This window comes from Colletotrichum spaethianum (genome assembly GCF_022836535.1).
Source record: "Colletotrichum spaethianum MAFF 239500 DNA, contig16, whole genome shotgun sequence".
In the NCBI taxonomy this organism is placed as follows: Eukaryota; Fungi; Ascomycota; class Sordariomycetes; order Glomerellales; family Glomerellaceae; genus Colletotrichum; species Colletotrichum spaethianum.
The window spans coordinates 352,342-365,397 of NW_026054786.1; the positions used below are offsets into that span (position 1 = coordinate 352,342).

Here is a 13,056-nt window from a genome sequence, read left to right on the forward strand (position 1 = left end):
CAGCAAGTAACGATCTAAGCAGACTTGTAATTACCCAAAAACATAAGATCCGAACCTATAACCCCACAACCCTCATCGGCAGTCGACTGTAGCGCCTTGAGTGTCATCGGACCCCCACGGCACTCCAGATAGCGTCTGGTGAGCCCTCTTCCACCGTCTCCGTAGTTATATCGGCATGCACGTAATCCGAGTGCACGTCATGAAGGCGTGGACCTCAATTCGTGGCCATTCCTGTTCAGTGAGCTTGGACCAGGCTGTCCGCAACAACATCCACAAGATGTCCCCGGTTCTTTGCCGCGGCGGTTTTTAGACAATCATTGACGCCGAGTTCCTACAACGTTCTCAAGTTGGGTATCTTGAACGACCTCTCGCATCCGTATTCGGGTCTTCGGGTTGCAGCAAACAGTACGCAGTAAACACCATCAACCAATCACACCGCCCGTTGATTAACGATAGTCGGACCTACTAGTACATGTGAATCTGACAGGGACCCTAATTCCCACCCAATTCGCTTACACCCGATCTCCAAGCATCCACCCCCCCAATCATCACCTGCATGCAGCGGTGCCAGGTACGGTAACGCGCAATTTTTGATAATGGCACGATCTGGAAGAGCTCGTTCCGACGCGTACCAACGGACATTGACGTCGACTACGCCTCCCTCTGCCCCTCGGACAATGCACAGAGGTAGGGTAGGCAGTTCGACGTAAAACCGGCGCGCGGAGGTTTCCTCGGACCCGCATGAGACGCGGGCGGCCCGTTAGCATTTCCCAAAGAGGCAGCGACCTATCAAGCTTTCCCTCTCCTTCGTGCCCCAAGCCCCCCCCTCCGTCTGAAATTTGATTAAGACGAGACTCACCGCCAACCATCACGCGCTCGCTGCGACCATCCCCTTTGCTTTCTCTTCATTCATTCATTCCGCACCCCGCTTGTCAAGCTGCGACCTTCAGTATACCCTTTTTCAATTGACCACAAAAACACAATGATCGCAGCGCCCTGGGACAGGGCCTCAGCACGCGAGCAGCTATTTGTGCTGGTCACTGGCGCAAACAGGTAAACCACCTCTTGTAGCGAGCGTCTCGTGTTCCCCCCCCTTTGGACACCTCCAAAACCCTCGCTGACACCCATCAGCGGAGTCGGCCTCGGCATCTGCGAACGCCTCATCGACGATTTCCTCGCGACCCGGCCCCTGACCGCGCACCTGATCCTCATCCCGACGACCCGCTCCGTCCGCAAGTCTCGCGAGACCATCTCCTCCCTCCGCGACCACCTCCACCGCACCGCGACCACGTCCCCGGCCCTCCGCTCCCGTGCCGGATCCTCCTACTACGACCCCGCCGACACCCTCGCCCGCGTCCACCTGCTTTCCACCCAGCTCGACCTCTGCGACCTCGCCTCCGTGTATGCCTGCGCCGCGAACCTCGTGTCCGGCACGATCACCGACCCGACCGACACAACGAACCCCGCACCACAGTACAAGATTCCGCGTCTCGACTCGATAATCTTCAACGCCGGCTTCGGCGGCTGGACGGGCCTCGATTGGGCCAGCCTCTTCACCAGCCTCTTCACACAGGGCCTCCTCTCCATCGTCACCTGGCCCTCCTTCAAGCTCGCCCGCCCGGGCGCCGTCCTCAACCAGCGCCCCGTCCGCTCCGACCTGGTACCCACAGACTCCCCCGATAACCCCCTCTCCCTAGCCTCCGCTTACGATACCAAGCCCTCCTCCCCCGTGCTCGGCGAAGTCTTTTGCGCAAATGTTTTTGGCCACTACGTCTTTGCGCACGAGCTCCTCCCCCTGCTGAGTAGGGCCACCCCCGAAGAGACCCCTGGCCGCGTCATCTGGACGAGCAGTATCGAGCCCCAGGCCCGGCACTTCCGCCTAGACGACTTCCAGGGCGTCGAGACCGAAGGGCCCTACGAGTCCTCCAAGCGTCTCACCGACGTCCTCTGCCTGACCTCGCACCTCCCCGCAACCCAGAAAGTCTCGGCGTCCTTCTTCAAGCCCGAAGACCCCAAGGCGGCGCAGGCCCTACCAGTTCGTCCTTCCTTTTACCTCACGCACCCGGGCGTAGTCGCCTCCAACCTGTTCCCCGTCCCCTTCCCCTTCATCCTCTTTTGGGCTTACAAGTTTGCGCTCTACCTCGCGCGGTGGCTGGGCTCGCCGTGGCATCCCGTCACGGGGTACAACGGCGCCGCGGCGCCCGTCTGGATCGCGCTGCAGGACGACGAGACGCTCGTGGAGCTGGACGCCAAGAAGATCAAGTGGGGCTCCGCGACGTCCTTCTCCGGGCGGCAGGATGTCAAGAAGACGGAGGTCGAGGGGTGGGGGTGGGAGGGCGCCGTCGAAGACCGCGACTCCCTGTCCAGGGATCCGGCGACGGGCGTGCTGAGGAAGGTCGTCGGGAGGAACCCCAACGCCAAGGACCTGAGCAAGGAGCAGCTGGCCGAGTTTGAGGTGCTGGGGACCAAGATCTGGGCCGAGATGGAGAGGCTGCGACACCAGTGGGAAGAGTTTCTTGACATCCGCGGGCAGGGTATCAACGGACACAGCAACGGCAAATCCGGATGAGACGGGCCCACGAACGGTCGCGGGTCATTTGCTTGGCAAAAAAAACAAAACATAGAGGGTATCCAAAATTAAAACTAACATAATGCCTAATCACATTCCATTCACTCGTAAGACGCCCCTCCCTCTGGCCTTATCAATTCGTGCACACGTTACCGGCAGAGACGTGACTACGGGTTCTCCTGCCGGACCCCTTGCGTGTCGGACCTGACGCGCCGCAGGCTGACCTTGTCGCGCCGGCCAAACAGGCCCAAGCACAGCGGCAGCGGCACGATGGCCATGGCGATGACGGCCTGGAAGATGAGCACGTTCTTCATGTTCTTGGGCGGGTCCGCCTTGCTGTCCGCCTGCAGGGCGTCCGAGATGATGATGAAGAGGGCGCCGAGCAGCTGGCCGCCGGCCCAGGCGATGGTGCTCGTGATCTCGGGGCTGACGGGGTGGCTCAGCTCGATGAGCAGCTCGAGAGCGACGGGCACGAGCGAGAAGGACGACGCGCCGAGGACGGCGAGGACGACGTACGGCCCCGCGATGTTGCGGGTCTCGGGCATCCAGATGAAGACAAGGTAGCACAGCCCGATGATGGGGACGGCCGTCTTGATGGCCAGCAGGAACTTCTTTGTGCGGTCCAGGATCGGGGACGTGATGGCCGACGCGACGAGGCCGACGACGATGAGCAGGGCGCCCGCGATGCCGGCCTCCTCGTCGGAGAAGCCGTAGGGAACCATCATCTGGTTCAGCAGCGAGGAGATGGAGTTGAAGAAGCCGACGTAGAAGGCGTAGGGGATGAAGACGAGCCACAGCTCCAGGGAACGCGAGACGATGCCGACGGACTCGCGGATGCCAAGCTTGATCGTCTCCGACGAAGGCGCCACGGGGGTCGGCGGGCGCGCGGGGATAAAGAAAGCCGGGAGGGCCGCGACGGTCGAGATGACGGACACGTACAGCACGCCCGAGGACATATCGCTCGGGGAAGTCACCCAAAAGGGGACAATGAGCTGGCCGAGTGCGGCGCCGAGGGGGTTCGCGAGGGACGTCAGCGCCGTGGCGGCGACGCGGCCGCGGTTGGTGAACCAAAGGTCCGAGTACCTCGTCGGCGCCGCCAGAACGAAGGGCTGCCCGAGACCCGTGAGGATCTGGCCGAACATGACGACGCCGTAGTTTCCCCCGGAGCTGTCGTGCGAGCCGGCATACCGGACCCAGTTGCCGATGAGGATCAGCGCAGCCGCCGTCATGAAGGAGGGCTTGGGGCCCCAGTGGAGGATGCGGATCGCGACGGGGAAGATGACGACGAACGAGAAGAGGAAGGCGGTCGAGAGCCAATTGATGGTGGACTCGGAGACGCCGTAGTAGGACGCGGCGCTGGAGGCGACAGGGGCGAAGGTGAGCCACTGTGACGATCTGATGTCAGCTTCTCTGCGATCCCCGTTTTGTAGGATTGGCCCATGGGGATTGTTTCATTCGCCAGTCTCGTCGAGATCGCAGGATCCTGGCTTACGGGCTGCAGGTACCAGACCTCAATGCCGAATCGGTAAAGACATCATGTCCGGGGAAAGAGAATACGGAAGTGCACGAGTTCGTCGACTTACATCCCAGGACACAATGATGTTGAGCAGCGTCAACTGCGCTAGGCCGAACCAGCGGCGCTTATACGTGCGGTACTCGGTCGCCGTTCCCTCAAGCACGCTGTCGTTGTCGGCGCCCCCCATGGCATTCGGGTTGCGGGGCACACCGTTGCCGGAGTGGTCACGCGACGCCGACGAGTCCACATCGCGAAGCTCGTAGTCCTCGTCCCCCAGCTTGCCAAAGCCGGAGCCGGGCCGAGCGTGGTTCGGCATCGGGGCGTCCTGCTTCGCAAGGCTATCGCGCAAAGGGTTCGCGACCTTGTCTTCGGCGTTGCTTTTGTCCTCGTTGCCCGTATAGTCGTTGTGGGTTGCGATGTTGGTATTATCGGCGGTGGTGTTGTTTGCGACCGAGACGTCCTCAGTCTGGCCTTTGGGGCGGCGGAAGAAGGGCATTTTGTTAGATACACTGGGTCGTGCGCCTTTCTGAGACGCGGGTTAGAGGGGGGGGGGGGGGTTGTGGATTAGCGGGCACGGGGAATCGGTCTAGGCGTGTCTTGGCGGGGAAGTGTCCTGGCCCTTTGTGAGCTTCTCTCCTTTCGCCTCGATTTTATGTCTGCAAACGTAACAGAAAAGACGAGCCTTCCCGACGGTTGAAGTTGGCCGTAGATCCAGAGGCAGCAAGAAACAACCAACAGCCGAGCAAGGCCGCAAATGAGGGGAAACTGACTGAAGAGAAGATAAGAAGGGAAAGCGGGAGGCCGACTTGAAAAGGAAATGGGAAACCAGAAGCCATGACAGGGGACCTCAAGTCACACCTATCGCGCTGCATGGGTCAGTGGCCTTTTGCTCTTGCTCATCTCTACCTATCCAGAACAAGTGAACTGATACTGGATGTGGGATAGAACCTGTCTATTGCTGTGACTGAGGCTACGGCTAATCCGACCCACCGTACCTCAACTCGACGCCGGCTGGCTGGCATTACGCAACACGCAGTAGAGTAAAAGTCAAACCGACGGATGAATCTGGTCACCTCCCCATTTCTCACCTGCAGGAGTTCCCCCTGTCAGCGCATGTTGGTCCAGTATCCGAATTACGAGCACGGAGGAGGGAGGTGAGGGGAAGATGGCGTCAAACTTCCACCTCCCGTGCCTCGATGCCGACTTGTGGAAAGAAGCCCACTACCGGTGTTAACATGCCAGCACCGGCCGGCGAATGGTCGACTGTTAGATGTCAAAAGTAGGAACGGGCCACGGAGTCCGAGGCTGCGAAGCTGCGAGGGAGAACCATGCTTTTTACCACAGCTGAACGAACCGCTGCATGAGAAGCTTGGAACCACTACATGTAGCAAGCAAACCCAAAAAAGGTCTCGTGTCGTGCAGTGGATATTGGTCCTTACTCTTACCCCAAGTTTATCATTCAGAGACGCTCACATGCCTGAACCTGCATCATTGTGGTTCCCGTGGCCGAGGGATACTACATGGTAGATAGATAACGTACCAAAATTACAAAAGATGGTGCAGCTAGAAAGGAGGCGGTTGGCCAGAACTCACAACCTTTTTTCCCAGTTGTCCAGAACAGGCAGAACAAGCCTACTACATTAAGCGGGTTGACGGCGAAGCAACCGCAGAGATGGAAGGCGCTGTGTGGCTGGTCTCCCATTGGCCTGTCTCTCGGCCGGTTCATCGTATTGGGCCCTGTCGCCCGGCCTAGTCGCCTTGGTTTACAGGGACCGGCAGCCATCCGAAGTCCGCCAATCTCAGCATCGTCGTCCGAGAGAGATGCCGCAAACGCTCTGCTGCAGATATCATAAACTTCTACCGCTGGTCCGCTGCAGCCCTTGAGGTCGATACGCCAAGACTCGAGAAGAAGAAGAAGAAGAACAGAAAGGACTTTGAAACATCTCGCAATGATTGTGTGTCACGGTTGGAATCAGCACCTGCAACTGAGAGTCGGCGAAGGAGGGCGTTCCCTTCTTGGGCCTGAATTTTTGCCCGGAGGCCAGTTCTCACCGTATTGCCGCAGATGACCGGGTTTCTCCTTTTTTTTGGTGCTTTATAGCGCCTAGTGCTGCATTTTGAGCTTGTCCTTTTGGGTCAAGCTGGCACATCTTTGTTGTGCAGTATTGCCAGATGGTGTGTTTGTCTGTGCTGCGCTATCACCCAAGAGCTTTGGTCTTCGAATACTCAGAAGCGTAGAGAGAGCATATGTTGAAGCGTACCTAACTCCAGACATCAGCAGATTTCCACATCTTGGCACTTGAGCGACATTTCCGGTCTGGGTTCGCAGCAGGTGGCAACGAGTCTCAAGCTAGACTGCCGAGATCGTAAGTCGACTGCCATCATAATGGTACCAATTTGATAAATCATAGAGGAATCTATTGCGGGCGATGCCTATGGTACAAAGGACAAATATCTGTGCCGCAAGCCCGACAATGCTCACTGCTGAGCAGCCCGGCTTGATCGGCACCGTGGGGTACAGGGTTGGTCCCAAAGGACCGATGCTTGACGTCGTCTCGTCTCGGCATCACGTCTCTCGCGGCCACCTTCTAAGAAAATAACCTGCGCCTATGCCGCTGCGATGGTCTTGGGATCCGTCGACGCCGTCTTTTCGTGAGTCGAGTGGATGGTTTACTTGAGCTTGGCCCAGAGCTTGGGGGCAGCGCACTGGGTGGCACAGTGGGCAAGGTGGAAGACTGTACAAAGTCAGCTTTCGTCCTCGACGGCTAGACACCGTGCCAGCGGCATTGCATCACAGATTTGGCAGACTCGGGCGACTTACACTCCTCAACGCAGTCCTCCTTGGCGCCGTCCTCGCTGTCGGCGGCCGCAGTGACACGCTCGACGCACTCGTCGTAGTGGTGCTTGGCCGGTGCGCAGGCCTTGGACTCCTCGCACTCTGCACTACGTTGTCAGCGTTCTGTTCAGGTATGTTCTGATATCTTGATTTCGCATCGGGCTGAGGGGCGGTCGAAACAACGCTGGGTCGGATGATGTGCAAAATTGCACAATGTGCGTGTCATCGACCACCGCCAGCACCGGATATCGCTTGTGCATCGAAGTATCGGGATGACGGACCTTTCTCGAGCTGCTCCTTGGGATCGACGGTCTCCTCCTCGTCCTCCTCTTCCTCTTCCTCCTCCTCTTCTTCCTCCTCCTCCTCGGCCTCGGCCTCGGGCTCCTCCTTGGACTCCTCCTTGGACTCCTCGGCGGGGGTTTCCTCCTCCTGTAATGTCGTCAGCGAACGGTTCGAGCTTCGCGAGTGTCGGAAAAGTGCCGCGAGATGCACCGAGACCGTGTGAGATGCCGTCGGACATCGCGGTGAGCGGTTTCGACGTGTCTCGCCCGGCCTCAGGCCATCGCGCAACAATTTGCGCAGCTCACCTTCTCCTCGGCAGCAGGAGCCTCGGCCTCGACGGTGGCCCACGGCATGGCGGCCTCAGCGAGGTCCGTGATGGTATCCCAGAAACCCATTGTGGCGGAGGTGTGTGCTCTCAATGGCTTGACGTGATGGCGTGAATGGTGATGGAAGAAGTCGGGAGCTTTCGGCAGGTTGAAGACGAAAACTGGGTGTCTGATTCGGATGCTAAGTTATTCCCAATTGGTCGTTTTTGATTGGCTGCGGTGGAAAGGCTGGGTGACTAAGCGTCATCGAACGTGATCCGGAGCGCCAAGGATTTGCCGTCCCGGCTCACACTTCAGTCTTCAGGGCCGGGTTGGAGGCTCAAAGTTCTTCAATCGCCGTCACATGGAGACACAGCGCAGCAAAATTATGAAATGATTTCTTGTATGGTTGCGTACAGCCTCACAGCGTCATGTTGGGTCATTGTGGTAAGCGGCAATCGTCCAGCATGTTGCCGCGTGAGCCGGCATACGTACTTCATTTGTGCCCCTATCTCTTGTTCCTGGATGCACATCTCCGATTATCGTCAAGACATGCCCGTCATTTCTACACTGCAAGTTCGTCAAGTAACGCAGAATCCGCCAGCCGCTAGTGTAGATGCTATAAAAAAGTACAGGTGTAGGGAGTGAAATGCAAGGTATCGATGCAACGCGTTATTCATGAGCCGAGAAGAACCACCCACCACTATGCTCTATCAGACTCCTCGCGAACGTGGTCTTCGAGCCGCATGCTGAGTGTCTGGGCTTGCGCTTCCTCATAATCTGGTGGGGGCTCATCCGGGCGTCGGGTTTGACTCCCAGAGCTGGCCGACCGGCCGACCGATGGCTCCTGTTGCTGCTGTTGCTGCTGCTGTGGCTGTGAGGCAACGCCGCTCGAAGCGCCTCCACCTTCAGTCGCCTCGTATGCCGGTAACGGCTCGTCTGGGATGTTGACGGTCTGCCCAGTCTCTTGCTGCAGGCGCCTGACGTGCTCCAGCCGTTCCTTCAACTCTTCGAATCGCTGTCTGAACTCGCTGTGACCGCCCTCCTTAAAGCTCAGCTTCACCTCAACTCTCGGTATGTCGGCAGGCACGCCGCCTCCTGCCACCGGTACCACGGTGGCGGACCAGAACCATGCGCCAAAGAATGGCGAACCCACGTAAGAGTCGGCGCAGTTCAAGATGGGCGCATGAAACGATTTGAACTCGCTGGTTGGTTTTGCGGGAATGTATATGACCTGGAAGAGAACTGTCAATTAGAGCTCCGGCGCGCCACACCTCGGGACAGTCATGCATTGCGTACCCGTTGTGTTGTGATGTATGCTGTGCCGTTGTCACTCCTGCGCGTGAACGGCGTCCTCCCTTGCTGTAGTGACTTGGGGACCGACAGCTCGATGCTGACCTTGGCGTTGGATCTGTGTCTGATGTGCTCGTGAGGCAAAGGGTTGATTTCACCCGTCTGGGTGATCATGACCCAACTGTCGCCATGGTCAGAATCTAGGCGGGCCTGGGCAAGCTGCCGTTCTCTCTGGACGGTGCGGGCAATGGTAAGGGCATGCTGCTCTTGCAGATATTGGTCCGTCATGTTGGACGGGAAGTGTGGGGTGGGAGCCAACAGAAGATCAGGTCAAGGTTGGCGGCGGGGTACCACGGACTCTGACCGGGATGGCTCCGGTGGTGATGGGGCTCGAGCAGCGTGGGATGACGGGAAGATGAAGGGGGAAGCAGAGGCAGAGCATAGAAGGGGACCGGACATGGAGGGACGTACTTTATTGACATTTTGAACGGCGAGCAGCTGCAGCGCAGAGCTTCCTAGTTCGTCTCAGCGAGTTGAGGGTTGCGTGGGAGTGGGCGTGGTCGGTAGCGGCAGGGCTTGCAGAGAAGCTTCGGAGATCTGGATGCTTGTGGTGGGGTGGATCCCTGGCAATGGGCACAGGCACAGGGGAGGTACTTTGAGGGAAAAGGGCGTCGCGTTCTGGGCAGCGGCGGAGGCGGCGTCGGCGTCGGCGGGTGGTGGTGGTGAGGGCGGCTGCTGTCTGATACAGTTCGAGACGGGAAAGAGGAGAAAGTCGCCGGAGCGGTGGGAAAGGATGCAGAGGCTGATAGCGTTAGGGTCAGGTCAAGGTAGCTGGGCGGATAAGTAAAGGTAAGGCGAGGCACAAGGCAAGGCAAGGATCGGTATGGTATGTTATGGTAATGACAAAGTAAGGTCAAGGTAGGCCGGCAGGGTTGGGTTTAAGGTACATTGTGCTTGACCGAAGCAAGGCGCGGCAAGGCCAGGCAGTGAAGGCCGTGGAAGACAGGCGAAAGAGAGTGGGCCAGGCCGGAAGACAGAGAGAGAGAGAGAGGACGTCAGCCAAACAGATGAAGAGGATGGGCCAGGTTGCGGCAGCTACTCGGACTAGCCAGAGGACGGTGGCTGGGGAAGTTCGGATGCGTAGGTAATAGAGGTGGGGGAGGGGTTCTGTGACAAGACAATCAATGGTGTGATAGGATGGGATCGGGCGGGATGGGATGGGCCAGGCGGTACAGTACTATGTAGAGGATTCTCTCATCAACCCGAGGTGAGATGGGTGTGTGTAAAATGCGGATAAGGTCGACAAGACAAAGTGAAATGAAGCATGTACCTCCCATGTAGCCCCCGGAGGCGTGTGTGCGTGTGCCTGTATGCTTGCTTTGCCTGCTTGCTTGCCTACCTGTGAGCGGGGGATCCAATGAAGACGCCGCCGCGACTGATGGCTGAGGTGCTGAGGTCGATGGCCGGGTGTGAGAGTGAGAGTGAAAGTGAGAGTAAGAGAGCCAGCGCAAAAGAGAGAGGCAAGCTAGGTTGTCTCCAAAAAGTCTCCAACTGACTCTGAACCGTTGCGCAGGTTGCGCAGCGTTGCGTTGCGTTACGTCGCAGTCTGCGTTTAGTGGGTAGGCTCCTTGGATTCCGGTAGCTGCCAAGGTACCTTACGCAAGTCGGCCAACGTTGGTTAAGTTGATTCGCTTCGGTGCCTCATGTCCAGCTGGCTACGCGCCTGTTTCGGTGTTTGCTTATGCCGTTTGCGCAGGAACACGGACGGACTGATGCCAGTACCGTAATTGCTGCTCTTTGCTTCTTGCTCCTTGCTGCTTACCTCCGCATGAAGAACGATGAGTTCGGTCTGGAGCATCCGCGCGGGTCGCTATCTGCCTCTCTTTCTCTCTCTCTCTCTCTCTCTCTCTCTCTCTCTCTCTCTCTCTCTCTCTCTCTCTCTCTCTCTCTCTCTCTCTCTCTCTCTCTCTCTCTCTCTCTCTCTCTCTCTCTCTCTCTCTCTCTCTCTCTCTCTGTGTGTGTTGTCCTGCCTAGCCAATACCACTGATTAGTGGTTTGAGTGGTTTGGAGGTCGCAGACTCGCAGGTGTGGATGAGGTGCCAGCGACATGGGCCCTGCTGGTCAGAACTGCTGCAGCCCAGCACCTCGAGTCTGGACGAATGAGGTCAGCGCTTGGCCAGGGTTAGCTGGTCGCGCCCTGTGCGACCATTGCAGCCATGGGGGGCTCTGTGCGCCGCAGGAGCAGGCGCATTGGATCACGCAGTAGCAGCAGACCTGGGGACCCGTCCGTTCAATGCAAATTTGTGAGATTGCGGAGCTTGAGGCGACATCGTCCTGCAGTTGGCCCAATTGACGACGCCTGTGGACCGTACTTGATCTGTTCCCTCCGAGGTTTACCTACCAGGCGGCGCAGATGTGGAAAAGGTGTCCAAGATGCCCCCTACCTCTGCCTGGGGAGTCATGCCGCGGTAAGGCTTGACTAAGGACCCAGAGAAGGGGGGCCACATCCACGGCCGGAGTGAATGGTGACGGCTCCTGTAGCTGGCGTGCCGTACTTGGTGCTCATCGGTAGTGTACCTACGGCTTGCTGCTCGACTGCATCACTGTAGCAGTTGCAACTTTGGAGGTCTCTCCAAGAACGACGGATGACCAGGTTCAGGTCCAGATTGGCAAACAGAGTGTCAAAGTGCAGACTAGGGACGTCGGAATGGACGCGCCGATCCTTTTACACCCGACTCGAGCCAGGAACCCTCGTCCTTGGAACTAAAGCCTCCTCGAAGCTCTCCCGTCTGGATTGGCTCGGTGAGTACCCTTCACCTTGTGGACTGCAACTACAACCCTCAAGGCATCCAGTCAAGCTTGCCATGCCCAGGTCGTCTGGTAGGGTTCCCAGAAAGGCATTGAATCATGATTCTGAATCTAAAGCAAGGTACGCCGTGCCGTGTCTTGATGCCTGAAGATTGGCTCCGACGAGCCCAAGGACGATGTCGTTCGTACCTGAGGGCTCCAAGTCCAGTCCTAACTGCTTGGATTGTAGCAGCGCCTGGCCCACTATGAACACTGAGTCCTCCGGCTATCGACGCCCCAGGTCAGCGCAACGCGCTGCGCGGCATATGTCTCACATGGGGTACCAGACGAATAATGTACGTTGTTTTGAAAGAGAGAAGAAAAAGCAAAGAGGGCGACTCCCTCGAGTCCACAGGAATGACTCGGAATGGCTGCCGTTTAGTTCATGTCCCACTCGAAGCTGTGATGGTCTGAGCCCAGGGAGGGAACTTTGTCAATCGTCCATTGTCTTCCCGTTTCCTGTCAAGAGCGGAACGATCTTCAGCGGGCCGAGACTTGCCATGACATCGGGGCGTCGAGCAGCAGGTCCTAGTCGCTTCAGTGTTCCAACCACTGTCCAGGCCCAGTATCAAGTTGCGAGGATACGCCAGTGGTAGGCTTTCATTGACCAGAGCGCGCTCGGCAACATGCCTGCCCGAATGTCCCTGGCCAGCGTCCCGCTTGGAACCCGGCAATAAACGGAGATCTGTGGCGGGGGGTTCTGTCGGGGGCCAGGGGCGTTGGAGTGGTGACTGAGGAGGGACTGAGGGGACTGTGGACAGACCCTGACCCGATTCGCATTGGGCAGCCAGTGACGAGTGTTCCGTGTCATGTCGTTGGAGTCGTCGCCAACCCGGTATCTCTCGTGGCCCGGCGATTGGCCCCGGTGAATGAGGGGTATAGTTGATTTTTGAGGCCAATGTTACATTAGCAATGAATCAAGAGATTGGATGCGATGTCAGTGGGAGCCGAGCGGCAGGGGCGTGGATGCCGAGTAGAATGGCGGATTCGTGGAGAGGCGAGGAATCATCAGTTGCGTTATCGCGGCATCACTTCGAGATGTTAATCGACAATGCCGGAAGTTGTGTCACCTCAATGTGCCCGGTGTTTGCGAGGTTGAGGTTACTATCGTAGGACTCCAACACCAGCAAGTCTGGTATCGCCTCGAGACGTGCTGTGTTGAATGTATTCTTCTCTCCAGAGACATGCGAGAAGATACTTACCCCTCACCACCACCACCATCATCATTTCCTCCACCATCCATCCATCCGTGCCCGTATCTCTCAGTCAAAGTGGTGCTATCTTGACTGGGCCGGTACTTGTCAAAGTTCAACGATATTCGAGTCCAATGCAACTACCTCCACATCAACCGTGTCTTTGGACAGAACGAAGACCATGGGCGGGAATGGAATCTCGGGCGTCGCTAAGC

The 13,056-nt window shown here is 57.9% G+C and overlaps 4 protein-coding genes across 4 annotated transcripts; 1 reads left to right on the forward strand and 3 right to left on the reverse strand.

The window, feature by feature from the left end:
* Window positions 1-982: 982 nt before the first annotated feature.
* On the forward strand, window positions 983-2,569 carry ColSpa_06607 (3-keto-steroid reductase; the record flags this gene model as incomplete). Its single annotated transcript, XM_049272819.1, has 2 exons — window positions 983-1,053; window positions 1,132-2,569. 2 exons carry the CDS (start codon window positions 983-985, stop codon window positions 2,567-2,569), a joined length of 1,509 nt encoding a protein of 502 aa, XP_049128776.1.
* Window positions 2,570-2,736: 167 nt separating this feature from the next.
* Window positions 2,737-4,581, reverse strand: ColSpa_06608 (MFS-type transporter EF102; the record flags this gene model as incomplete). The annotated part of the gene is made up of 2 exons (XM_049272820.1): window positions 2,737-3,954; window positions 4,153-4,581. The coding sequence occupies 2 exons, from the start codon at window positions 4,579-4,581 to the stop codon at window positions 2,737-2,739; spliced, it is 1,647 nt and encodes a 548-aa protein (XP_049128777.1).
* Window positions 4,582-6,755: 2,174 nt separating this feature from the next.
* ColSpa_06609 (cytochrome b-c1 complex subunit 6) lies at window positions 6,756-7,598 on the reverse strand (the record flags this gene model as incomplete). The annotated part of the gene is made up of 4 exons (XM_049272821.1): window positions 6,756-6,820; window positions 6,907-7,023; window positions 7,203-7,350; window positions 7,509-7,598. The coding sequence occupies 4 exons, from the start codon at window positions 7,596-7,598 to the stop codon at window positions 6,756-6,758; spliced, it is 420 nt and encodes a 139-aa protein (XP_049128778.1).
* A 613-nt stretch (window positions 7,599-8,211) lies between these two features.
* On the reverse strand, window positions 8,212-9,089 carry ColSpa_06610 (UPF0665 family protein; the record flags this gene model as incomplete). The annotated part of the gene is made up of 2 exons (XM_049272822.1): window positions 8,212-8,742; window positions 8,808-9,089. The coding sequence occupies 2 exons, from the start codon at window positions 9,087-9,089 to the stop codon at window positions 8,212-8,214; spliced, it is 813 nt and encodes a 270-aa protein (XP_049128779.1).
* Window positions 9,090-13,056: the final 3,967 nt, after the last annotated feature.